General features: G+C 53.1%; 1 protein-coding gene and 2 long non-coding RNA genes across 3 annotated transcripts in view; 1 reads left to right on the forward strand and 2 right to left on the reverse strand.

The window, feature by feature from the left end:
- Nucleotides 1-26,819, reverse strand: part of LOC106510655 (uncharacterized) — a 282,042-nt gene that overhangs the window by 187,194 nt on the left and 68,029 nt on the right. The window lies entirely within an intron of this gene.
- On the reverse strand, nt 7,410-23,188 carry COL9A2 (collagen type IX alpha 2 chain). Its single transcript, XM_003356334.6, has 32 exons — nt 22,999-23,188; nt 21,695-21,769; nt 20,444-20,479; nt 20,297-20,359; nt 18,932-18,985; nt 18,769-18,804; nt 18,653-18,676; nt 18,272-18,325; nt 17,906-17,959; nt 17,745-17,792; nt 17,453-17,509; nt 17,316-17,369; nt 16,937-16,990; nt 16,165-16,218; nt 16,010-16,063; nt 15,835-15,888; nt 14,643-14,696; nt 14,201-14,254; nt 13,949-14,002; nt 12,970-13,014; nt 12,543-12,596; nt 11,670-11,723; nt 11,337-11,390; nt 11,178-11,249; nt 10,887-10,922; nt 10,696-10,740; nt 10,560-10,592; nt 10,216-10,362; nt 9,922-9,976; nt 9,456-9,644; nt 8,621-8,698; nt 7,410-8,188 (listed from the first exon to the last, which is right to left on the reverse strand). The coding sequence occupies exons 1-32, from the start codon at nt 23,068-23,070 to the stop codon at nt 7,989-7,991; spliced, it is 2,067 nt and encodes a 688-aa protein (XP_003356382.1). The 5' UTR covers nt 23,071-23,188; the 3' UTR covers nt 7,410-7,988.
- Nucleotides 9,769-15,382, forward strand: LOC146402697 (uncharacterized). The gene is made up of 2 exons (XR_014807520.1): nt 9,769-14,348; nt 14,505-15,382. It is a non-coding gene; the product is annotated as an uncharacterized LOC146402697 (long non-coding RNA).

Below are 26,819 nucleotides of genomic sequence, written 5' to 3' on the forward strand. Positions count from 1 at the left end.
TACCCCCCAGTCCTTTCTGTGGTTTTTCTCCTCCCTGAGGACGCCTTCTTCCGCTTGGATTTTGTCATCAATCTTTTGAATTCTTTTGTACAGATACACTGGTTTTTTTTATTTTTTTATTTTCCCACTGTACAGCAAGGGGATCAAGTTATCCTTACATGTATACATTACAATTACATTTTTTTCCCCACCCTTTGTTCTGTTGCAACATGAGTATCTAGACAAAGTTCTCAATGCTATTCAGCAGGATCTCCTTGTAAATCTATTCTAAGTTGTGTCTGATAAGCCCAAGCTCCCGATCCCTCCCACTTCCTCCCCCTCCCATCAGGCAGCCACAAGTCTTTTCTCCACGTCTATGATTTTCTTTTCTGAGGAGATGTTCATTTGTGCTGGATATTAGATTCCAGTTATAAGTGATATCATATGGCATTTGTCTTTGTCTTTCTGGCTCATTTCACTCAGTATGAGATTCTGTAGTTCCATCCATGTTGCTGCAAATGGCATTATGCCATTCTTTTTTATGGCTGAGTAGTATTCCATTGTGTATATATACCACATCTTCCGAATCCAATCATCTGTTTCCATGTCCTGGCTATTGTGAATAGTGCTGCAATGAACATGCGGGTACATGTGTCTCTTTTAAGTAGAGTTTTGTCCGGATATATGCCCAAGAGTGGGATGGTGGGGTCATATGGAAGTTCTATGTATAGATTTCTAAGTATCTCCAAACTGTTCTCCATAGTGACTGTACCAGTTTACATTCCCACCAACAGTGCAGGAGGGTTCCCTTTTCTCCACAGCCCCTCCAGCACTTGTTATTTGTGGATTTATTAATGATGGCCATTCTGACTGGTATGAGGTGGTATCTCATGGTAGTTTTGATTTGCATTTCTCTTACAATCAACGATGTTGAGCATTTTTTCATGTGTTTGCTGGCCATCTGTATCAGATACACTGTTTTGAGTCTTCTATCATCATTTGCAGAAAAGCTTTACCTTAGCAGAAAGCTTGCCTTGAGGGCCTTAGGTTCTGTCATAGATGCTCTACCAAGAAAATTACAGAGAACTTCTTTCCAAAAACTCCTGATTCAGGATCTCAGTGATGTGGACAAGTAACTTTTGTGTCAGGCTGTGTGTGGTTTGGTGGAAAGGCAGAAATCATCCATGGTGGGATGGTATAGCCATTTCCACACAGTATGGATAAGAAAATTTCTGGCTCTTATTCTCCAGGCTGGTCTCCAGGGAGGAGGGTTTCCCAAACAATTTTGACCAGAGACAGATAGGAAGATACCCCCGTGTGTTCTATAAACCTGTGGCACCAGGACCATCCGCACCCAGTGAGCAGAATGAAGCTGGCATCTGTTAACCGCCTGCACCTTCAGGGTAGAGCTCCTCTCTGGCTCTCTGCATGATGATTGGCAAACAGGAAAGGTTAACTTAGGGTTAAGATCCAGGGCAGGGCTTAGACTGCAACATACCACTTAACTAGGAAGACCTTGGGTAAGAAGCTGGACTGAGCCTTCATTTCTCCATCACTGTTGCCCCTGCCCGGTACCAAGCTCTGCTCTAGGTGCTGGAAAATACATTAGTAAGTAAATGATAGAAAAATCCCCATCTCATGGCGCTTACATCCTAGTGTGGGGAAATAGACAATCAGAATACATAAAATAGCTATCAAATTGTGATCCCGTGTCTTAGAAGAAAAGAAGGGCCTGAGGTATTTGTGGGTGGGAGAGGAGGGAAGTCGCAGTTTTAAATAGGTCATGAAAAGGTGTCCCTGAAGGTAATGCTTGAAGTGAGTAGGTGTTTTAAGCTGGTGTTTGAAGGGAGAGCAAGCGCAAAGGCCTGGCTGTGGGAGTGAGCCTGGGGTGTGAGGAACACCAGAAAGCCAGAGCAACCAGGTTGGGGTGTTCTGGAAAGAAATGGCAGGAGATAAAGTCTGAGAGGTAGAGATGCAGCAGGTTTTACAGGGCTTTGCAGGCCACTGGAGGGACTCAGGCTCTTATTAGACTGCAGTGGAAGCCATTGGAGGGTTTGGGACCAGAGAGTGACATGATCTAAGTTTTAACAGGATCACTAGCTGCTACGTTAGGGAGCAAGGATATAAGCAGGGGTCTAGTCGGGAGGCTCTTGCAGGACTCATGGCAAGAAATAAAAATAGAGACTGTGGAGTTCCCGTCGTGGTGCAGCAGAAATGAATCCGACTAGGAACCATGAGGTTGTGGGTTCAGTCCCTGGCCTCGCTCAGTGGGGTAAGGATCCGGTGTTGCCGAGAGCTGTGGTGTAGATTGCAGATGTGGCTCGGATCCCACGTTGCTGTGGCTGTGGTGTAGGCCAGCAGCTGTAGCTCTGATTGACTCCTAGCCTGGGAACCTCCATATGCCATGGGTGCAGCCCTAAAAGGCCAAAAAAAAAAAAAAAGGAGACTGAAACTGTGGCAGTAGTTGGGGAAGTGATGAAAAGTGGCTGGAATCTGGAACTATTTTGAAGGTGGAGACAACAGTATTTGCTGATGGATCAGATGTGAGGTGCTAGAAAAAAGGTGGAGTAGAGGACGCCTCCAGCACATTTAGCTAAAGTAACAGAAAGGCTGGGGAAGTGGACAGAGGGGGGTGGATTTGGGAGCAGCAGAGCATTTGAACACTTTTGACATGTTAAAATTGACATGTCCACTAGACATCTAAGGGGAGATGTTGGGGAGGCAGTTGGATAAATGAGTTAAGGGGAAGGTCTGACCAGGGATGTTTAGATGAAATTTAAAGCCACAAGACTGAATGAGATCATGAGAGGAATGAGGGGAAAAGATTTGGTCCAAGGACCAAGCCATGTGGTGCCAACTTTCAGATACTGGGGAGATGGGGAGCCAGCGAAGGAATCTGATAAAGACAGTATGGTGAGCTAGAAAACCAAATTAGACAATCTTTTATTCCCATAAAAGGGATGGCAGCTGTAGGCAGACATGGGATTGAGAGAGGGAGGTTTTTTGGGTTTTCTTATTTGTTTGTTTCTGGCTGTTATTCTTTTTTTTTTTTTTTTGTCTTTTGTCTTTTTTCTTTTTGCGGACTGAACTCGTAGCATATGGAGGTTCCCAGGCTAGGGGTCCGATAGGAGCTATAGCTGCCAGCCTACACCACAGCCACAGCCACACCAAATCCAAGCTGCGTCTGCAACGTGCACCACAGCTCACGGCAACGCTGGATCCTCAACCCACTGAGTGAGGCCAGGGATCAAACCTGCAACCTATGGTTCCTAGTCAGATTCATTTCTGCTGCGCCACAGTGAGAACTCCATTTTTTTAAAAGTTTTATTGAAGTATAGTTAATTTACAAGATTGTGGTAATTTCTGCTGTACAACAAAGTGAGCCAGTCATACATATGCCCATTTGAGAGAGGATTTTTTTTAACAGACTGAGGATAATACTTGCTTTGTGGGGCTGTCGTAAGGGTAGAATGAGATCATGTTTGCAGAGTGTTTATCACAGTAGCCGATAGTAAGAGCTCAGTAACTAGTTAATAATAATAATTGTTAATACTGATATTAATAATTCACCATAATTGCTGTGGCGTAAATAAGGACAAAAATAGAAGCGTCTAATCCAATTGGCAGTTGGGGTGAGGAGAGGATCACTAGAGGAAGGGCAGGGGGTGGCATTTCCGGGACAGAGGTACAAAACCATGGGAACATGAGGCATTTTAGGAGTTAAAGGAGAAGTTAGGAGTGAGAAATGAGGCTGGAGAGGAAGACAGGTGGGCATAAGGGGCGTGTGTGCCGCAATAAAGCAAATGGAAATTGTCTTGAATAATACTGTCATTTATTTAGCTAATATAGCTTAAGTTCCTGCTAAATACCATACGGTACTGTAGGCTCTGAGGGTACAGCAGAAACAGCACAAAACCTGCTGCTGCAGAGAGCTTACATCCTAGTTGAGGAGACAAAGAATAGCACTTAGGGAATGCGTGAATATTTGCCAAACGAATGAGTGAAAAGGAGAGATCAACAGGGTTGGAGATGAATTTGCAATAAGGGGTGAGGCAGAAGGAGTTAAAGATGATGCAGGCTTCAGGCCTCAGGCGCCTGGTAAGTGGTAGAACTAGTGACGAAAATAGGGGACCCTGAAGGAGCAGGTTGGGGGCGGGGGGTGACATTAGTTTTGACTTCAGTTTTGGAAGGTTGAGATGGAGGTGCTTATCAGAGAGGGCACCTCATCCATTTGAGTTTAGTTGGTTGTGACCTCATGGCCAACATGACAGGCTCATTAACCAAGGCTGTGGCTTTTTGGATAAGAAACCAGCCCTCCATTTATCCTGGGGGAATCTGCTGCTCCACTGCTCTTGCCAGTGCTTATCTGGCCGAGGACTTATCTGCTTCTAAGCACCAGCCCCTCCCCAGGGGCAGCATATTGCTGGCAGTGGAAGGAATAACCCGGGTTGCTCTAGGCCATCTTGCAGCACGCCTCAGCCCTCACAGGCTCAGAGCGAATCCCTTCCTTCCCAATATGAGGATTTGTGGGGACTTCTTTAAGGATCCTGAACATATTCATTCACTTAGTAATTATGTTACTGAGCCCTTGCTATGTGCCAGGCACTATTTGGGGTTTTGTTTTGTGGTGCTTTTTGTTTGCTTGTTTTTTTGGTGGTTTTTTTTTTTCTTTTTTTAGGGCTATACATGTGGCATATGGAGGTTCCCAGGCTAGGGGTCGACTCGGAGCTACGGTTGCCAGCCTACACCACAGCCACTGCAATGCCAGGTACAAGCCACATCTGCAACTTATGCCACAGCTCATGGCAACACCAGATCCTTAACCCACTGACTGGGGCTAGGGAAGGAAACCACATCCTCACGGATACTAGTCAGATTCTTAACCTGCTGAGCCACGATGAGAACTCCTTGTTTTGTGGTTTTGTTTTTGAAATTTTATTTACTTATTTTAATCTTTCTAAATGATTTTTTTCATATTTATACACATATTATTTTTCGATTGATTGCATGTGTGAAACATTTAAGTTCTACCCTCTTAGCAAAGTTCAATTATACAATATAGTCCTATCAGCAATAGTCACCATGTTCTCTTTTCTGTTTTTTTGTTGTTGTTGTTGTTGTTGTTGTTGTTTTGTCTTTCATCTTCTTAGAGCCGCACCTGTGGCACATGATGGTTCCCAGGCTAGGGGTCTAATCGGAGCTGTAGCTGCCGGCCTACACCACAGTCACAGCAATGTGGGATCCAAGCCAGGTCTGCGACTCACACCACAGCTCATGGCAATGCCAGATCCTTAACCTGCTGAGCACGGCCAGGGATTGAACCCGCAGCCTCATGGTTCCTAGTCAGAGTTGTTTCTGCTGTGCCACGACGGGAACTCCTAGTCACCATGTTTTACGTTAGATCTGTACCAGGCACTGATTTGTGTGCTGGGAAAGGAGCAGCAAATGAGGTCAAAATTTCTGCCCTCGGGGGCTTCTATGTCATATGTTATATATTGCATGTTGAACAGTGATAAGTGCTAAGGAAAAATGGTAAAGCACAAGATGGGTATGTGGAATATTGGGGTGGGGATGAGAAGACCTGAGGTAAGGTTGCTGACCATGGTATTTTGGAGAACATTCCAGGCAGAGGTGTAGATAGCGTGTCTGTGGCCCAGCATGTCTGAGGAGCAGTGCAGGGGCTGGCGTGGAATGTACCAGGGTCTGAGCTTGGATGTGCAGTCAGAGAGGCTTCTGGGAGGCATGTAGAGCACAGTAAGGATGTGGGTTTTTCCTGAGTGAACCACCCTCCAGGAAGTATCAGAAAAGCTACCAGCCACTAGTCCCTAGAAATCAGCCCCTGCTGGCCCTTCACATGCCTGAGTCACAAGGCATGAGGTATATAACTCTGCCTAAGATCTGCCAGTCATCAGCTTCTCTGTGGTAACTGAAATCTTCCACGGACCTGGAAGTCACAGAAAGGAACAAGGAAAGTCACAGAGAGGAGGCCCAGGGCCAGTGCACGAGGAAATCTCAAGGAACAGACTGGCTGTCGGAGCCCAAGCTTTCAGACACCAGAACAAGTAAAGTGACTTGGCCTCGGGAAGGGGGCACTGCCTTCCCACCAGGTATGAAATGTCTGAGAGCCAGTTCATCTCTTCCCCTCCACTGAGCTCTGGACCCTGGATCCTCTCTGCATCCCAAGGGCTTCCCCAGCAGCCACAGCAGCAGTGGCAGCTTCTTGGGGTTCTGGGATGCTGGGATTCAGGATTTGCCGAAGCAAGTGTGTGTGTGTGTGTGTGTGTGTGTGTGTGTGTGTGTGTGTGTGTGTGTGTGTGTGTTGGGGCAGGGGAGCTTTTGAGGGGTGTTCTCTGCCTCTGCTGGCCAGAGAAAGAGAAGGCTGCTCCAGTATAGGTGGGGACTTACAACCAGGTTTACGGTGCAGTGTAGGAGGGTCCAAGCTTCAGCAAATGCTGGGACCTCAGGCTGGAGTCCTGTGTCTCCAGGAGGAGCAGGCAGAATGCTTCATTTAGGGGGACAAATGCCCAACTCAGTAATGAAACAAAGGGACTGGCCACTCAAAAGCTCCCATCATTGCTTTGGTCAGAGGCGCCTGCCATGTCCTTTCCTTCTCGTGCTACTTGGAGCAACTTTGCTGGTCTACACAGCTATGAGGCTGGGAGCCGCAGGAATACACGTCAGATCTGAGCCAGTCTCTCTTAGATGTCCCCTCAGTGAAAGTGGCATGAGTGAATGTCCCTTCTGCTCTTCTCATCCAGGTCCAGGTCTTTTTCTCATGGGCCTCAGAACCCCTGGAAGGCAAGAGCCAGGTCTTCCCATCCTGGCTGCCAGCTTCTCCCCCAGGGCCAGTACAGGGGCCAGAACTCAGTGAGACCCTCCTGTGCACCAGGCCCTGGAAAGACACTGAGTGGGCTCTACCGGATAAATGAGGCATGGCTGAATCCTTGCCCAGCTGTACAAAGGCTGCGAAGGGATCTGTCCAAAGTTAGCAGGTCACCATCTTGATTCTACCTGCAGGTTCTTTCCTCAAATACACATTGCCGTCCTCATGCTCAATTCAGAATGTGCTCGGTGAGGGAATTCCCGTTGTGGCTCAGTGGTAACAAACCCAACTGGTATCCATGAGGATGCAGGTTCGATCCCTGGCCTCGCTCAGTGGGTTAAGGATCTGGTGTTGCTGTGAGCTGTGGTGTGAGTCAAAGACGCAGTTCGGATCCCATGTTGCTGTGGCTGTGGTATAGGCCGGTGGCTATAGCTCTGATTTGACCCTTAGCCTAGGAACTTCCATATGCCGTAGGTGTGGCCCTAAAAAGAATGTGCTCAGAGGAAGGTATCCCACCCTCTCTCCTCCCCTGGGGGAGCCCTGGACCATCCCCCTCAGGTGGTGGATAAGCACTAATCCACAAGAAAGTAAGCCCAGCACTCACATCCTGGTTTGTACCTAAGTTGGGGGCTTTTATTTACAGAAAGGCCTGGGTGGATCTCAGGGTTTGATGGGCGAGGGTGATGCGAGCAAAGAAGGGAGATGGGCGTTTAAATACTCAGATGAGAGGAAGTCAGGGAGGAAGTAGTGGACTGGCTTAAGGATAGCCACCTCCAGGCAGTCACCCAGTAAGCCCAGAGGGTGAAAATGGGATCGGGAACCAGCAGAGGCCTCAGTCCACTTGCCCCAAGGACAAAATGGCCAGTGGAGGATGATGCAGAGTAAGGAGATGTTGGTTTGAGTGACAACCGAGTGGTGCTCCACAAAGGAAAGCCACCCCAACCTCCTTGGACCTTGGACTCTCCAGCGACACTTGCTCTGTCTGTTAGCCTCACCTTTTCACTCCATGCCCTCCCTTCCCTTCCCCTGTGTTTTGGAATTTCCTTTGCCTTAGGACTCCTGGGTCCCAGACAGAAGGTCCTGGGAAAGCTAGCTTTCCTGGGCTGAGGGATGGGGTGCATGTCCACCCAGGGGGACCTAGTCCTTCCCCCCAGGATGCCCACTGGGCTCTGTCTTGGCCTGATGCTCACGGCCCTTTGATGGATCCAGGCTCCGTGAGGCGTGCAGAGGCGTAGGCTGAGGCTCCAAGGCAGGCTGCAGGCTCACAGAAGCCTGGCAGCCCCATGGGGCCCGGCAAGCCAGGTCGGCCTGCCTCTCCTGGGGCCCCTGGGGCCCCTCGATCTCCATCTTTGCCGTTGATTGCCTGGCCAGGCCGGCCAGGCAGTCCTGTGAAAGCGAGAAGGTCAAGACATCAGGGCTTCATCCTGTCTCAGCCTTTGAATTCCTAAGTCTCAGTTTTCAGGTGGGGAAAATGAAGCCAAGGACACCACAGAAAGAAGGGACTCTGCCCCAGACACAGGACTTCTGAGTCCATTATTCTGGTTGTCTATTATTCCCTCCTCCCAGTCAATGAGTCTGGGGAGCAAATGCCCCTTCCTTCCCCTCCATGAATTTCATGCAACCCAGGGAAAGTCCTCAGAATCCCAGCTATCCGGTTCCCAGCCAGACCCCACCCAGAGGCTCCTGGGTGCAAAAACCAGATGTATGGGACTGAACTGGATGAGCGTGAGGCCACCATGGAAGAGATCCAATTGTCTTTGGGTCAGTAATCCCAGAGCTGGGGGAGAGAACTGCTGCTGGGTGGGGCCCAGGTCTTACCTGGAATCCCTGGGGGCCCAGGCATCCCGGGATGCCCACGTCCAACTTCTCCCCTGTCCCCCTTCTCTCCTCGTTTCCCTGCAGAGAAAGAAGGCTGCCTTAGCTTTTCAGAATTGGAAAAAAGTTTTCCGCTTGACTTGCTATTTAATTTTTGTTTCACCCACAACCATTACTTCTGTTTTGTACTAGTTTATAATAGGGGAACGTTGGAAATGACTGCAGAACTGGTTAAACAAAAGAGAGTCCAAAGGATGGAAAATGCACAACTGATAAAGTTCATTACAGGGAAGTGTCTAACAATAACAACAGCTGGCATTTACTGTGCCTACGCTATGTAAATTACCTCTGAATGTAATCCTCATGACAACTATGAGGTCGTTGCTAGTAATATCCCCAGTTTACAGATGATAAAGCTATAGGCCCAGGAAGATTAACAGGTAACTTGTCCAAGAGTCACAATGAATGTGGTAGAGTCTGGACTCACACCTGTCTTGTGACTCAAGCGTTCCTGCTTTACTATCTTGTTAATCTGCCTCCCCACTTCTAGAGACATGGAAGGATTTTATGGAGGGCCACTAAGTAAATTTAAGACAAAACAAAAACCCAAGTTATAAAATTGTACATTTGTTTCTATCAATTTGCTACTGAAAAAGCAAGCCCAGGAGTCACATGGGGAAGAGACATGTCTATACCTCATCCTAGGAGAGGGAATGATGAAAGATAAGGGAGCCCAGGAGGCTGAGCAATCAGCCCATGTAACTGAGACCCCAGGGGCGCTGGTCTTGGCTAAATCCTCATCACCTGGCTGCTGCCCTGACCCCAGAATAGCACTCACCCTTGGGCCCGGTGTTGCCGATCTGACCCACAGCTCCCACGATGCCAGGAATGCCCCGAGGGCCAGGGTGCCCATGGGGTCCCTGTTTGCCTGGGTACCCAGGAGGCCCGGGGGGTCCTGGGGGACCCACCATCCCGGTTGCACCCAGGGCTTCCCGCTTGGCACTCACAGCCATCTCTGCCAGTTGCTCTGGAGGGAGGGAGGGAGGCAGAAAAGTGTGTAAGATGGGTGTCAGTTCAGGAAATCTCGAGGAAGGCAGAGCATCCTGCCCCTGGCCCCTGGGAGACAGGGGGTTAACCTCTCCCTTCCTCAGGCTATTTTGCAGTCAAAGGTCCCCCAGCCCCTTAGAGGCAGAGCTGGAATGGCCACCCAGGACTCCAGACTCTGGTAAGGCCACTTGGAGAGGCTCTTGAAGGATGACGATGCCCCTTGACTGTGAGGAGGGGTCGCTGCCCCCTCCCCTCACCTTGCATCATCTTCAGCATCACATCCTCGATGTGCTGGTCGCTGGCATCTCGGCCCTGAAAGCACAGAAGGTCCTTCACAAAGAAGCTCCTGGCTCCTGCTCCCATTTTCTCACGGGAAGAATTTTCAGCATCTGACTGATACCCCTCCTGCACCCACACCCATCCTCTCTGATTTTCGGCTTGGAACCAGCCTCAGGAATGCTAGTCTCTGGGAACTCCCAGCCTTTGGGGGATAGGCAGCACCCCAAAGAGATGTCCTACTTAAGACACTCCTCCCTTGGAGGCCAACTCACCGCCACGCCCTGCCTCCCGGGCAGTCCGGGCAAGCCTCTGTCGCCAACCAGTCCTCGAGGGCCGGGGGGTCCGGGATAGCCCTGCACCCCCGGGGCGCCTGCATCGCCGCTGGGGCCTGGGTAGCCGGGTTCTCCGCGGACTCCTTGCTGCCGGCGGGGTGGGTGCAGAGCAGGGGTCAGAGGGCGCACACACTGGCGCGCGGGCGGGGGTGGGGGTAAGGGGGTAGAGGAAGGATTGGAGTGGGGAAGGGAGGCCTGGGGAACCGAGGTCCTGGTCCCCAGCGGCCCAAGGTAAGGAAGGCTGCGGGAAAGTGAGAAGGCGGCGTCGCAGCGACAAGACTCACCTGTCCCTTGGGCCCCGGCTCGCCAGACTCGCCCTGCGGACACAAGGAAGCGCGGTCACAGTCACGAGGCGGTGCTGCCCGGGGCGGCCTTCGGTTCTCCCTGTACCTCCCCTGCCGCCTCGCACAGCCTGCTCACCTTCTCGCCTTTCTCTCCTGGGAGGCCAGCCACTCCCGGGTCGCCCTAGAGATTGATAACGTTTCAGACCCCGGTGGCCCCACGGGGCGTGGGAGCAGGGGCAGCAGGGCCGCGCTGGGGCTGTAACACTCCCGTCCCCCGCCCTGACGGGTGCGACCGATGCCCGGGGCAGGGGAGGTGCTGGCACTCACCACTCCGCCGCGGGGCCCGGTCTTCCCTGGGGAGCCCTGGAGAAAGCAGGGAGTCGGGGGCTTGGTGAGCTCCGGGCCAGGGAAGGCGGGGTTCCACCGGGTTCCCCCTATCCCGGCTCCTAGCCACGCCCCTCTCTGCAGCTCCGCCTCAACCCCCAGGTCCCCTTAGACCCCGCAAGGAGTAATTTCTCCTCGAAGATTTGGGGCGCTCAAGGATCTGACTGCGCCCCACCGACCCCTCGCTCAGGGTCCCAGCCTCTTTCCCTGTTATTTTCAAGCCCCATTTGGTACCTTGTCTCCCTTGATGCCTGGCAAGCCTTGTGGTCCTGGAATTCCTGGGGGGCCCTGCTCCCCCTTGGGGCCCTGAGGAGAAAAGAAACTGGCAAGAGTAAATCAGATGGGGTGACCAGATGTGCCCCCCACCGCCCATCTCAGCCGCCCTGCACTTGCCTGCCGGCCTTGAGGGCCGGGCTGCCCCACTGGCCCCCTCTCACCGTGGTCACCCTGAAATAGAAAGAGAGGTTTACACGCTGCCTGTCAGCAGGGGCAGCCTCTCTCTGCCAGATCCCAGACACTGTGTGGTCAGGGTGCCCTCCATCCCTGCTATTGTCATCATGGAGGTCCTTGGCTCCACTTCACAGACCTGCAAACTGAGGCCCTGGCTCGGGGGGCCTCATACACACTGGGCAGGTGCTGGAGTCTTATGAGCACCCAGATCCTGGGTCCGGGAGTGCCAGCTGCTGTAAAGATCCCCAGGGAGGGGTCTCTGTGTCAGGCACTTACCTTCTGTCCCATGATGCCCTGGGGACCGATTTCTCCTTGAGGCCCTGGCTCTCCCTGGGAGATGGAGAAATTGGAGGTGAGCAGCAGACTGGTAGGTCCCTCCCTTCCACACCTGGCCAACCCCTGCCTACCCTTGGGGCTCAGCTAATTTGCCTCATCAGAGAAGACTTCTCTCTCCTCCTGTTCTTTGGGTCTCTGTACTTTTCCTTCATAGGACCCAATACATCATCATGTGACCTTTTTTTACATTATTATTTTTAATTAGGGCTGTATATGGAAGTTTCCAGGCTAGGCTACTGGCCTATGCCAAAGCCAGAGCAATGGCAGACCTGAGCTGTGTCTGTGACATACACCACAGCTCATGATGGCAACACTGGATCCTTAACCCACTGAGTGAGGCCAGGGATCGAACCTGCATCCTCATGGATACTCGTCGAGTTTGCTACTGCTGAGCCATAATGGAACTCCCTGTGACTATTTATTTAATGTATGTCTTTCCCACGAAACTGCAAGCTCCATATAAGTAGGAGACTGTCTATCTCAGTGTCAGCACAGTCATGGATAGGTGGCAAATACTTATGGAATAAATAAATGACTCTGCCTGTTGGAATTTGCAGCCCTGGTCCATCAGGCCATCTGGAGAGATCATACCCCAGGACAGAAACAGCCCCCTGCATTGTGCATAGGGAAACAAGGGCCCAGAGAGAGAAGGGAGCTTCCTTGGGTTAGTGGCTGAGTCCTGATTGGCCTCAAGAGCACCTCGAGGCTGGGGCTCCATGCCAGTCTCACTCTGGCCGCATATGCTGAGTGCAGGGTCCTCAGGCCGGAAGGAGCCCAAGTAAGAGCCTTTGGGTCAGAGAAGGGGGCACTTACCTCCTTCCCGGGGGGACCAGAGACTCCTGGGAAGCCCCGTTGGCCAGGCTCACCCTGCAGGAAAACAGAGCTCTAAGGTCAGTCTGTGTCACTAGTCAGGCCCTTGGCCTTGGAGAAGCCAGTGAACCCCAAACAGACTCTGGAAACGAATAAGTTGGGAAGGGGAGAGGGTTTTTAATTTTCCTGTTTCTCTAGATTTGGAGCCATGCCATCCTGTCTCCCCTGAGCCAGGAAGGATAAGGGGTCGGGGTGGGGTGGGGGGAGATGACAAGAGGGAGGTGATTAGGCCCAAGGGACTTTGTCCAGGCTGAGTCTCCAATGTGCTGAAGCCTGGGTCTTGCAGTCTTTTAGCCATGCCCCTGGCCCCTAACCCCAGCTTCCTTTGCTCAGAGGAGGCCAAGTCTGCCCCAGTTTGGGGTCACCTCACCTTGTCTCCAGGGCCTCCTTTTGTCCCAGGCTGGCCGGGCATACCCTGTGAAAGGAAGTTGACCTCAGTTTCTCCCCTGGCAGAGGGGAACCCCATGCACCTGCTGCTTTGCCTTCCAGATTCTTCCCTTGCCTTGTAGGAACTGTACAGCAGAAGGCCCAGCCATGAACTTGACTGTGCCGAGCCCTAAATCCCTGGTGGGAGAGGAGAGGGTTACAGAAGAGCCTGCCTACCAGGGCCTGTGATCCTTGGGAGAAGAGGAGCATACACGGATGCACAGGAGCAGAGGCTGCATATGGACCTGTTAGCAGGCCTCAGCCTCAGTACTCCTGGCAGGGAAGGCTGGGGGTTCCAGAAGGCATGGGATGGAGGTGGGCCTGAATGGTAAGAAGGCACAGAGAGATGGGAAGGGCATTCCTAGCAGAGGATCTAGTAAAGGCCTGAATGTGTGGAGGTAGAAAAGCCAGCCACAGCCACAGCCACACGGAATCTGAGCCGCATCTGCAACCCACACCACAGTTCATGGCAATGCCAGATCCTTAACCCACTGAGCGAGGCCAGAGATTGAACCCACATCCTCATGGATCCTAGTCGGTTCTTTATCACTGAGCCACAGTGGGAACTCCAACCTCAGCCACTTTTTACTGAATGACTGGACAGAATGACTTTTTTCCTGGAGGCAGTGGAGGGGCCATGGAAGGTCCTTTAACTGAGAAATGGTCAGCTTCTACTTAGCTGACATGGAGGACTGGGAAGGCCAAAGAGGAGACTGGAGCAGCTGTGCAAATGATGAGGTGTCAGGCAGGCCAGAGTTGGTAAAGAGGCCTGGGGTGGATGGGGACAAGGACTAGGGCACACGTCCTGAGCCCCAGGTGTGTGATTTTGACCTCATCAGCCACTCACGCCACCTTGGGGAGGTGGGCAATGGAAGTGGGTGACATACCACATGGCCACCCCCATGGATCCACACCAGACTTACCGCTAGGCCCTGGTGGCCTGGATTTCCTGGCCGCCCCGCCTGTCCTGCACTGCCCTGCAAGAGAGAACCAGAGGCACAGTGAAAGCTCCAGCCAGAGTGTCCATGGCTTCCACCCAAATGGAGACAGAGAAACTGAGGCTCCGTGGCAAGAAGGAATGTGTCAGGGACACCCTTGAGCATCTCAGGGTCAGAGGCTTGGCTGGGAGGGGCCCTGACCCTTGCCCCAAGCCCACTAGTTGTCCCCACTCCTACCTTCATGCCAGGTGTGCCTGGAGTCCCGTCCTTGCCATCGATGCCCGGGGGGCCCTGCTCAGGAGGAAAGTGGCATGGAGACTCACAATGGGGAGATGCCTGGGATGAGGCCGCCCACCCATGTCCCTCTGTGATGGGCAGCATGCAGGTAGGAAGTGAGTTTGGTCATCTCTGGAAGTCCTACCAGCCAGCTGGGGGAGGGGAGTGGGAGTGAGAAGGGGGATTTCTGGGGGTGGACAATAGTCCTTCCCTTGTGTGGGAGACGTGTCCCAGGACCTCTCATATATCACTGCTCTATTTACAGGTGAAAAAACTAAGACATAGAGGGCATTCCTGGCAGTGACAAGATCAGCCCATGGCAGCAGAGTTCCATCTAGAATCCCAGGTGCCTCATCCTTGGAGACTTGGAGAGCTGCCTGGACTCCACCCTCTGTCCACTTACGGTTGCTCCCTTTGGGCCTGTTATTCCCTGGGGTCCTCGAACACCTTGGCTGCCCTGCAAAGTAGAAGAGATCAGGTCACCTTCAGGAGGCTGAACCCCTGTCCAGCTGTTCAGAGAAGGGAACAGCTGAGAACAGTGACCTCCAGGTCCTAGGTCCCTGTGGCTCAGGCCATGCTGTGCAGGGGCTGGAGGAAAGGGGCCTCGTTGGACAAGTGTGCCCTGGACTCAGCGGGAGGGAGTGGAGGTTGGCGTCAAGCAGGCTGGGCTGGAGCAGCACAGGACGGGAGGAGCCAGCACTCACTGGGACCCACAGAGGCCCTGAGCAACTCCTGTGTGAAGAAATACGACAACCAAATACAATGTGGGGACTTGCTTTGGGTCTTGATCTGAACAAGAATCCTGAAAAGACATGTTTTGAGATCCTTGCAAAAAATTGACCACAAGCTGATGATGAAATGATGTTCAGGAATAATTGATAATTTTGTTGGTGTGACAATGATATTGTGGTTATGTGAGAACAAGGCCTTATTTTTGAAAGAGACAGAAGTGAAGTGGGTCAAATGACATGATGTTAAGGATTTGCTTGCAAAGAGCAAAGTGAAGGAAGGGGAAAAGGGGCTGAAGTGAGTGTGGCAAAATGTTAATTTGGGGAGACAGATGTATGAGGTTACTATGTCATATATAAAAGTTTATTTTTGTGTATGTTTTATAACCTGCAGAGTAAAAAACTAAAAAATTGACTTTCTGCCCAATTTTTCTGTCCACTCAAAACTACTCAAAAGAAAGAAAGTCTATTAATTAAAAAAAAGAGAGTGAGAGAGGGAGAACGGGGATCTGGACCAAATCTCATTAGCCCCATGACTGATTTGCTGGAATTTCATTGTCTGGCCCCAGTGACCGTGGGACTGAATTCTGTGCTTCTCCCAAAGTCTGAATTTGATCAGCAACAGGCTGGGCTTGGAAGACGGGGAGCTGGTGGGGCTGATTGGGTTCTGGGCATAGACTTTCCTCCCCCAAATCACTCTCCCACACACTCAAACACACAGAATAATGCATGTGTGCGTGCATGTACACACACACACACACATACACATACACACACATATGTGCCTGCACATGAGCCTTGGGTGGAGCTGAGTCCACCCAGCTCTCCCCAGAGGCCCTGACTGCACAGGGCTGCCTGAGGACTCACCACGTCACCCTTCTCCCCAGCTCGGCCTGGTGGCCCCCTCGGACCTTCCTCGCCCTAGTAAGAAGGACAAACAGAAATTCATGTTACACAGGCTCGGGGGAGCCACACCCCTTTGCAGCACTAGGAGCTGCGTCTAGAGGAGGCGTGCATGGAAGGGGAGCAGGAGCAGACTCACTGGTGACCCGGCAGCGCCGACGGAGCCCACCATGCCTTTGTATCCTTGAGGACCCTGGGGAGAGGAGAGGTCATCGCGGGTCAGTCCTGGCTGGACCCCAGAGGCGAGAGTGCTGATCACAGCAGCTCTTGCAGGACAACCCCAGACCCACTCACCATTTCTCCTTTGGGTCCTGCCATGCCTGGGTAGCCCCTGACACCCTGGGGACCCTGTCAAAACAGAAGCGTGACAGTGATGGCAGCTACAAGGACCACTTTGTGACACCTTCCCTGACCTCCACCGCAGTCTTCACAGGGCCTCCCCTGGGGCAGGCACAGAGTCCCTATCACAGATGGACAGTGAGGCTCAAGGGTAGGGACAGATGCACCAGGTCACTCAAACGCACTCCCACTCACAGTGGCAGAATCTGGGCCTCAGTCTTCTGGCTGGCAGCCTTGGCTCCTGTTCCCAATTTCTTTTTCTTTCTTTCTTTCTTTTTTTTTTTTGCTTTTTTCATTTTATTTTATTTTATTTTGCTTTTTAGGGCCACACCCATGGCATATGGAGGTTCCCAGGCTAGGGGTCTAATCAGAGCTACAGCTGCTGGCCTACACCACAGCCACAGCAATGTGGGAGCCAAGCCACATCTGCGAACTACACCACAGCTCACCACACTACACTGGATCCTTAACCCACTGAGCAAGGTCAGGGATTGAACACTTATCCTCATGGATCCTAGTTGGGTTCATTAACCACTGAGCCACAATGAGAACTCCCTGTCCCCCCCTTTCTTAGTCAGACTCAGCCTCCCTCCCCCAACCTCAAGACACACCAGCGGGACACAGGTGTCTCTTTCACACATGGGAGGCCAGAGCAGGGGAATGGCTCCACCAAGGTCTCCTAGGAGAGGAAGAGAGGGGAGAGGAGGGCCCGTGGAGTGTTCCTTACCGGCGGTCCGGGAATGCCTTGCTCTCCAGAGGCACCCACATCTCCCTTGGGACCCTATGGGGCAGGGAAGATCCATCAGATAGGCACGCAGATGGAGAGACGAATACACAGGCCACCAGACACCATCCCTTCCCCAGCAAAAGCAGATGGGAGGCCCCCTAGAAACCATGCAGCCCGTGTGACAGAGATGGGGAAACCAGAGGCCCAGCAAGAAGGGACTTACTAGGGACACTTATCTAGAATCTAGGAGTCCTGCCTCCCAGCTCAAGGCTCTATCCCCAGAGACCCACAGGGGGAGGGGGAGGGAGAAGGAGTGGGGGCAGGTTCCTGGAGGGCCCTCTCCATACACACTCTCCCGTGGCCGTCAGCCCTCACTCACCGGCTTCCCCTGGCGGCCGGCATCTCCCAGAAGCCCACGTTTGCCAGGATGCCCCTGTGGGGAACGAGAAACAGCTCAGGGTACGCCCTTTCCCCACCCCACTGCTCCACTCCCAAGACTTAGGCCACGAAGCTCACCTTCACTCCCTGCAGCCCTGGGGGGCCTTTCACGCCCGCTGGACAGTTGGTTGGACACTGGAAACAAAAATCCCACAGGGCTCTCTGGTCACATGCCTGCTCCAGGCCCATTGGGCAGGCTTTCCCCATCTTGCCAACTCCGGATCCTGCCTCCTGCCGCACCTGGCTGAACCCCTCCCCGTCTCCCAGGCACCCTACCTCCACCAGCTAACAGAGCTCCTTGCCCACCCTACTCCCCCAAGATGACACGCCCCTTCCCCGGATTAGCTCCACCCCAGACCCCGCCTCTCACCAGGAAATCCGCACTGCCTTCCAGGCCCTGGATGGTTCCTGGGCGACCCTGAGAAAAGATGTGTGGAGATGGAGCCTGGCCCGAACTGTCCCCTCACGAGGCTTGGGCCTTGTCCTTCCCCAGCCGCACAACAGCCGTGTGGGAGGGTTGAGGACACATACCGGTTTCCCAGGGGGCCCCGGGGGTCCTGATGGTCCTTCTGGTCCCGGATCCCCCTGAAAGCAAAAAGGGCCCAAATCATACCCTTGTCCAGCCCCCCAACCCAAGATCACCTCTGCCCCCTCCTCCAGCTCCTGCTACTGCCCCATACACCCTGCCCTCCAGATCACCTCCTGAGATCTGGGCCCTTGGGGAGATCAAGGACTGAGCGGCAGGGGATGGCCCCAGCCCTTGGCCTCCCTGAGAGATCTACCACAGGGTGGGCTCAGCAGGAGGGGTTTCTGCCCCAGACCTGGAGGAGCTCCCTGATGGCATCTTGAAGGCAGAGGGTGGGAGGCAAAGTAAGCAGATGGGTGGCTGGGGCTCACCTTGGGGCCTGTGATTCCAATCTCACCAGGGAGGCCAACAGGTCCAGGTGGTCCCTAGGAACAGAGACATCAGTGGCTAGGATGCCTCAGAGGGTTAGCCCAGCCCTGATAGGAACAGGTACTTTCCCCTTTCCCACTTTCACTTTTGCAACCAACCCCAGAGCATCTGGCAGATTAGGGCTCTCAGGACCAGAGAATCTCAGAGCCAGTGGATAGACCCAGAGTTCTCTGACCCATCTGCCCATTTCTAACACTATCCCAGCATGCTGGCCCCTTCCCATGCTGGCCAGTCCCCTGAAAGCTCTTTTGTCCCCTAGAAGGCCTTCTGTATCCTCTGAACTCTTCTGTATCCTGTATCCTGCTCCATCCCTAAGGACTTACAGGAGGTCCAGCGAAGCCAGGGCCCTGGAACAGAAGGAAAGTTTAGGTTCGTGGCTCATTTTACAAGTCCCCCTATCCACAAAGGACCCCTTAAAGCCCTTGTAGGTTATACTCACTGGCAGGCCAGGGGGACCTGGGAGCCCGGGCTGGCCCTGCAAGAGCAATGGGAGAGGCTCAGAGGCTGGGCGGTGGTGGGGGGGGGGTCTCCTGGGTCCCTGCTCCTCTCTGCTGCAGCTCCTCCCAAACTCTGGTTCTTGATTGCCCATGCTGGCCACTTACCTTGACTCCAGGGATCCCCATGGGACCAGGCTCCCCCTTGGCTCCAGTTAGACCCTGGGGAAGAAAGAGAAGGTACATCCAGGAGGCAGGAACCTATTCCCTGACCCATGGGGCAAGGAGGGTCCAGGGAGATCTCTCCCGAGTGGGCCCAGGCTGCCTTTCACCATGATCTGTGAAGGTCTAAGTGTGCCGATACCTCACTTTCCCTTCCCCCAGTCCCCACAGCCCTTGAGGATTATTCTCTTTTGAAAGATGAGAAAGCAAAGCCCAAAGGTTGTTTTGTTTGTTTGTTTTTTGTTTTGTTTTGTTTTGTTTGGCTTTTTAGGGCCACACACATGGCATATGGAAGTTCCCAGGCTAGGAGTCGAATCTGACCTGCAGCTGCCTGGCCACAGCAACTTGGGCATCTGCGATCTACACCACAGCTCACGGGAATGCTGGATCCTTAAACCATTGAGTGAATGAGGCCAGGGATCAAACCCACATCCTCATGGATACTAGTCAGGTTTGTTACCAATGGGTCATGTCAGGAACTCCCAAGGCCCTGACCTCGCCAACGCTCCACCCTCCCACCAAGTCTAGCCGTCTAGAAGACCTAGACATAGGTCTGGATGGCCATTTTCTTGATGTCTGCCCCTGGAACTTTTTTCTGAGCCTTAGTCTTCTCATCTGCAGAGTAGGTTAATAATGATGCCTGCTTCTCTGTGTGGCAATGAAAACTGATTCGGAAGGCAATATGCTTTGTCATCTTTGCAGGGTGTGGACAAGCTGGGGGGAAGGTCCACACCCTGCAAAAATGACAAAGTTGATCATGGCCCTAATGGGAAACTCTTGAGCCAGCAGGGCACAGGCAACTCCTGGGGGCCTCTTCTTCCTGGCATCGTTCAGTGACTGACACCAGTCACCCTAAGCAGATGACTTCCCAGTGCCCCTGGCTGTGTCCAGGAGCCTGTGACCTTGAGGCCACTGGGAACTCTGTGGTATCTGCCAGATAATGTTCCTCTCCCGAGTTTGTCTGGGGCTGCGAGGAGGTGGGGTGAGGAAGGGAAAAGGGGGGGAAAGGAGAGGGCACATAAGGACAGCTCTGCCCAGAGTATTTAGTTTAATACTTGGATGCCAGAAATGTGAGACTAAATTCTGGCTGCTGCTGACAAGAGAACTCCCCTATGGATGTATACGTGCCCATGATTCAGCGCTCCTGGGATGAGTGTGAGGTCACAAGTCATACAAAGGTGAGGGGGGCTCACAGCTAAAGAGTCTCCATCCTGCTCTGAACAGCGGATCAGGAGGGAAGATGCCAGAACTGGGTTCAGGAGGTCACTGGGTGGAGCCCTAACCTGCTCTATGTGACTAGGAGGTACTCACGTCAATCCCTGGCTTCCCGTCTGGCCCATCTGGCCCTGGTTTGCCAGGCTCTCCCTTAGGTCCCTTGAAAACGGAGACAGAGCAAATATCAGCCATGGGAGGGCAAGACCCGGAAGGGTCAAAGGTCAAAGAGGAAAAAGCACTCACCGGAGGGCCAGCTTTCCCAGGGGGTCCCTTGTCACCCTGCAAAATACAAGTTGGTGAGACAGCACACCATGGCTCGTGCCACCCCAGATGGGCAGGCACAAGCCCTGGCTGGCCTGTACCCACATGCTCCTCTCCTCATTGTTTATTCTTCTGTCCTGGGTCCCTTCAGCCTTGTGCTTTTTAGGAAAATAGCTCCTTTTCCCTCAAGAAAACCATAAGTGGGTTGAGTCCAACTCCAGGCAGGCTAGAGAGGGTGATATCCACAAGCAAGTGGGTTTTGGACGTGCCAGGGTTGGTAAGGTGCCAGCTGTAAGAACTGCAAATGGGGTTGTGTGGCTCCACGTTACCTCGGAGAGCGGGTGCCTCTTGGATTTGAACAATGTGGGAAGAAATTTGGGGCTTTTAGAAAAACATGAAGGGATTGCGTAAGCAAAGGGGGTAGTCTTCTGGATTGGGGTCAGGAAAAGGAGATGGAACAGAGGCAAGAACCAAGGGGGCACATTAAATCTGTCCCCAAGGCAGGAAGGACCTCCTTCCCCTGTGACAAAGGACCCTGGGTGGAGGACCCACAGGGACTGCAGAATCACATTCAGCCCCAGAGAGGCCTCCAGGCATTTCAGAGAAGGCTTTGGGGGCCAGAGAGCCTGGCAGGGATCCAGCGCCCTGTGTTTGAAGGGTGGGGGCGCCAGATTGAATAGAAGGCTGTCCAGATAGGTAAACAGCAGGCTGACCTCCTGGGGGAGATCCAGAATGAGGTATTTAACCCTCACCGGGGCAGGGAGAGCAGGGAACAAGCCCAACTGATTCTAAATCGGGGAGAAAAATGCAAAGGGAAGAGACAGGAGTCTGGCCTCAGCTGGTCAGCGGTCTGGCCAAGGCTCCTAAGCGACCCTGAAGAAGCATCCAGACATGCTAGGGGCAGGGCAAGGGCTTAAGGCGTCTCCCACCCCAAAAAGAAGGGAGGAGGGGGCGGGGGATAAGGAATCGCTGTGAGCTGTGGCGGGCAGACGAAACAGCAGCTCCTTGTCGGCCCGCGGCTATAACGGGCTCTGCATCTCAGAGCTGGTTTGAGGTTTTTGTAGAACAAACGGGCTCCTTGTGGTGCAGGCCGGCGCCGCCTACTGACAACAGGGGGCACTGCATCTTCAGGCACCGATCTCAAGGCTGCCACCACCCGCAACTGCCAGTGCTCACAAAGTTCCCCTTTGTCCGCAGCCTCCCTCCCCCTCCCGTCCCAGGTTAGAGACTCACGTCGATTCCGTCGGATCCAGGCACTCCTGGAGGCCCAGGGGGCCCCGGGGGCCCTCGTTCTCCTGGCGGACCTCTCTGAAAACACACACAGGGGTGCAGCCCTCAGAGAGTGCAGGGACCTGGGCATTTAGGGGTAGGCACCCTCTTGGGAAAAGCCGCAGACTCCCGTTTATTGAGAACCCACTGTGCACCAGATACTGTGTACCATTACATATATTATTTTATTGAATGCTCAGAACTGTGAGGCCGAACCTATCAAGCCCCAGTTTGCAGTTGTGGAAACAGGCTCAAAAAGACCAAGGAGTCCTTGATCACAGGAAGTAAGCGGTGGAGCCAGAATTCCGTCCTAGGTCGGCTCAACTCCTTCCACCGTACGGTGTTGCCCTTGCCCTTGTGGTGGCGAGATGCTGATGGAGCAAATAAATAACAGATGGGAAGGAAGGTGGAGCCTAGAGACGCTTGTTCCTCAATGAACGGTTGCTCGGATTAGTTTTAGGTGAACAACAGATATCGAAGGTGAGTAGGTACCCTTTCCTCTCCCACTAGTGCGGGTAAAGCCTGAAGGGAAAGTTGGGGAGGCGCAGAGGGACGGGAGGTTGAGGGGACCCAGAAAGGAAAGCCTGTTTTCTCCTACTCAGAGCACCCCTCTTCCGGCACGGCTTCGTTCTCTCCTGGGTGGCAAGCAGGGGTCCCGCGCTTGCCAGATGCCCGCGCCCTCCCCAGACCGAGAAGTGCCAGGCTGGCGCCCCTCAGGCGAGCTGCGGACCGTACAGGGCATCAGGCGGCGCCCGGCCCCTGCCCTTCGGCTCCCGCGTGGCGTTAGGCCCCCTCCCCAGCCGGCCCTCGGAAGTGAGACGCAGGCGCGCCAAACCCGGCGAAGCGGCAGCGGCGGAGCCAGAGCGGAGTCTGGCTGGAGCCGGCGCCCCCTGGGAGGCTGCGGGGGCGGAGGCGCCCAAGCCCCGTGAATGGGCACCATTGTCTCCACCGCCACCTGGGCTCTCCCGACTGCCAGGACCCGGCGCCGGCTCCTGCCCCACGCTGCCTGTCCCCGGCAGGGCCGAGCATTTGGGGATAGGGTCCCTCTGGTTCCCCGGCTCATCCGTCTCTTTTCACGGTGCCGAGATGCGCCTGATTTGTGCCCCTACCGAGGGGACGTGCGCCGAGGAACTGTCTGAAGCTGCTTCTCGGGCTTGGGAGTGTCAGTAGAAGGTGGAGGTCTGGCAGAGCACTTCACCAGACCATAAGATCCTGAACCCCAAACCCCAGAGCCCGCACCCCGGTGCCTCAGTGGCCGCGGGACTTACGATCTGCGCTAGGGCGAGCCCGAGCACCTGCAGGAGAATCAGGAGGTTGCGGGGGGCGGCCGCAGGCGCCATGGCGGGTGGCGGGTTCGAGAAGGATGGAGGCCGGCTCCACGCACGCACCGACGGCTGAGGCTCTCGGAGCGGCGGCGGTGGCTGCTCTCGAACCGGGCGGGCCCGGCCTCCTGAATATGCGGCGGGGCGGGGCGGGGGGCCCGCGGGGTCTGTCACCTGAGAGGACCCGGGGAGGGAGGCCCGCGTCCTCCTCCCAGCTCCGCCCCACTCCTTCCAGCCACCAGCGCCCACCCTCCATCCTTGCCCCGGGCTTCCCAGAAGCAGCGGCCGGGTCGGGGCCGGCGATCGTGGCTCCGTTTCTCTGTGAGGAGGCAGAAGGCCATCCGAGGTCCCTACCCAGCCTGATCTCCAGGAGCCAGCCCCCTTCCCCCTGACCCTCAGTCCTCATCCCATCACATGCCCTGGGTCCTCGGCCACTTCTGCCTGCGAGTCCCCGCCTGAGTCCTCTCCCTCAGGGCCCAGTTCGAGGGTGCCTCGGGTTCTGCGGACCTAGTAGCAGGTTCTGCCCAGCTCACCATCCACCTCGTTCCTCTCCACATGCAATCAGGCCTCTTCCATATTAAAATATACCAAAGCCTTTCCTGGATCAGCCATCCTATGAATACCCCTTGGCCTCCTCCCTCTGGCTCCACTGCTAACAGTAGCCGAGTTGTCTGCACCCCACTTGTAAACTTCCTCATCTCCCCCTCCCCTCCCTGCTTCTGCCTCAGCTGGGAGACCAGTCTCCTGGAGGTCACAGTGAGGCAAAACCCCTCTTCAGTCCTCCAGCCATGAAACTCTTTGCACCTGGGTCCGCCTTTGCCAATCCTGTCTTCCCTGTCCAGGCAGGCATCCACCATTCAGCCCTTCTGCTTCCCTTTTTTTTTTTTCCTCTTTAGGGCCAAACCCTTGGCATATAGAAGTTCCCAGGCAAGGGGTCGAACTGGAGCCACAGCTGCTGGCCTACGTCACAGCCACAGCAATGTGGGTTCTGAGCCACGTCTTCAACCTACACCACAGCTCACAGTAACGCCAGATCCCCGACCCACGGAGCGAGCCCAGGGATCAAAACCACATCCTCATGGATACTAGTCTGATTTGATCCAGCTGCGCCATAACGGGAACTCCCAGCCCTTCTTCTTCTATTGCTTTTTCTTCTCTGCAGCTGCCTTAAGCACCAGAGTCTGTAGGCTTGACCACCTCTCTCACTCTAAGTGATCGCCTCCATGTTCATGGAAATGACCACCACCTTATTTACCAGACTTTCCAAAATCTACCTGTCCAGTATAGCCTCTCTCCAGAATCCCTTACCTTCCCTTTCATTCACTTAAGCAATGTTGGTAAAGTGCTTTGGAATCTGACTCTGTCACTGACTGTATGACCACAGGACCTAAAATCATATGAAGACTCAGTTCAGGAGTTCCTGTTGTAGCGCAGTGGTTAATGAATCCGACTAGGAACCATCAGGTTGCAGGTTCGATCCCTGGCCTTGCTCAGTGGGTTAAGGATCTGGCATTGCCTTGAGCTGTGGTGTAGGTCACAGATGCGGCTTGGATCCCAAGTTGCTGTGGCGTAGGCTGACGGCTACAGCTCCGATTGGACCCCTAGCCTGGGAACCGCCTTATGCTGCAGGAGCGGCCCTAGAAAAAGGCAAAAAAAAAAAAAAAAAAGAAGACTCAGTTCATCATCTGTAAAAGGGAATAATAATATTCCCTATCTTACAGGGGTTTTGTGAAGAGCGAATAGAATGATGCATATGAAGTACTTAGCAGCAGCACATAGTAGGTGCTTGATACATTTTAGCTTCCATGGTGATTTGTGGAGGTCTCCATTTACCAGTCATGCACCCGATGAGGGGAAGACAACCAAGAACAAATCAGCTAAAATGTTCAAGGCGAATACTCTCAGGTACCCGGGAAAGTCCAACTCCCCCGCAGCATGTTGGCCAAGGGCCCTGGGCTTGAAAGTGTGTTCTTGGAGCTGAGTTTGGGAGAAAGGGCTTGAAAGAACTTCATCGTTCTGCCTAACAGAGTGAGGAAGAATTTGCAGTTTGTAGGAAGTAAGATGAGAGGAGAAGAAAGGGAGAGAGGGCTGATGGCACTACCTGGGTGTGCGGATTAATATGTGTAAAGGACTTCTAAGAAATGGGATGTCCAGGAGTTCCCATTGTGTCTCAGCGGTAACAAACCCGACTAGTATCCATGAGGATGCAGGTTCAATCCCTGGCCTCGCTCAATGGGTTAAGGACCTGGCGTTGCCATGAGTTGTGGTCTAGGTTGCAGATAAGGCTTGGTTCTGGCATCGCTGTGACTGTGGCACATGCTGGCAGCTATAGCTTGGATCTCGGTAGTGTATTCACTGTTTATTGTGACATAACAAACCACCTAAAAACTGAGTGATTTAAAACAACCATTTCTTGATTTAAAAAATGGAATTAAAAAATGGCTCTGCTGGTTGGTTCTGACTCAGGGTCTGTTGTGAGATTGCAGTCAGATGGTGGCTGGAGTTAGGGTCATCCAGAAGGCTTCTTCACTCAAATGTCTGGGGTCTGTATTGGAAAGCCTCCAATAGCTAAGGCTAGAACAATTGGAATTTCCTGGGCAGCTATCTCCTTGAGCCCTTTGTGGGCTTGCCGTAGGGTCTCTCTGACAGGGCAGCTTCAAGGTAGCTGAACTTACATAGCAAGCTCAGAGAGCTCAAGACAATATCAGACTAAAGCAGAATTGCCTCCCAGGACCCAGCCTCAGAAATCAAAGTGTCAACTTTACCACATTCGGGAGCTCCCATTGTAGCTCAGTGGAAACGTCCCTGACTATTATCCATGAAGATTTGGGGTTGATCCCTGGCCTCACTCAGTGAGCTAAGGATCTGGTGTTGCCTTGAGCTGTGGTGTAGGTTGCAGATGTGGCTCGGATCCAGCATTGCTGTGACTGCTGTATAGGCTGGCAGTTGCAGCTCCAACTTGAACCCTAGCCTGGGAACTTCCATATGCTGTAGGTGTGACCCTAAAAAACAAACAAACCCAAAAAAACAAAACCCCCAAAAAACCAAAAACTTTACCACCTTCTTTTGGTCCAGGCCTTTACAAAGTTTTGCCCAGTTTCACGGGGAGGGAACAGAGACCCCACCTCTTGATGGATGAGTATCCATGTCACATTTCAAGAAGAGCATGGAGGATGGTCCATATGCTGGGGAGGCAACTTTGGAAAATACAACCTTCCATACTTGGGCTTATAAATGAACCTGCTTTAAGCTCAAAGCAGGAGCTGATCAAGAGAATTCTTTGACACAAGATATGGACTAGATGTTCCAGCCAATCGCATATAGATATTAAGGAGCAGAAATTAAATAGAGAGTCATATATCCACATTCCTGGATGGGAAGACTCAGTGTGGCAAAGATGTCAAATTAGTCTATAAATTCCATGCAATCTCAACCAAAATCAAATGCAGTTTTCATGAAATTTGACAAACTGTACTAAAGATATTCTAGGAGAGAAATGGCATGAAGATAGCCAAGAAAAATTTAAAAATCAAATGAGAAACATCTTTCCCCACCAGAGAGAAAAACAAACTATAAAGCAAGTTATTCAAATAGTGTTTTATCAGCCCAAAAATAGGAGAGAGAGAGAGAGTGAAACGCACACACACACACACACACACACACACACACACACATTTTGTATTTTTCGGGCCATACGCTTGGCTTATGGAAGTTCACAGGCTAGGAGTTGAATCAGAGCTGTAGCTGCAGGCAGAACTGCTGCAATG

This window comes from Sus scrofa, chromosome 6 (assembly GCF_054392235.1).
Source record: "Sus scrofa isolate SSC_HxYL_T2T_F1_AM1 chromosome 6, Sscrofa_HxYL_maternal_Yorkshire_Landrace_v2.0, whole genome shotgun sequence".
NCBI lineage: Eukaryota > Metazoa > Chordata > Mammalia > Artiodactyla > Suidae > Sus > Sus scrofa.

What these genes read in the sequence shown, in the direction of transcription:
- COL9A2 (XM_003356334.6), bottom strand. Translation starts at nt 23,070, where the DNA reads ATGGCGCCTGCGGCCGCCCCCCGCAACCTCCTGATTCTCCTGCAGGTG. An exon ending in AGGGCATCATGGGACAGAAG is followed by an intron (nt 11,391 to 11,669) that starts GTAAGTGCCTGA and finishes TTTCTATTTCAG; the next exon opens with GGTGACCACGGTGAGAGGGG. An exon ending in AGCCGGGGCCCAAGGGACAG is followed by an intron (nt 10,363 to 10,559) that starts GTGAGTCTTGTC and finishes CCCCGCCGGCAG; the next exon opens with CAAGGAGTCCGCGGAGAACC.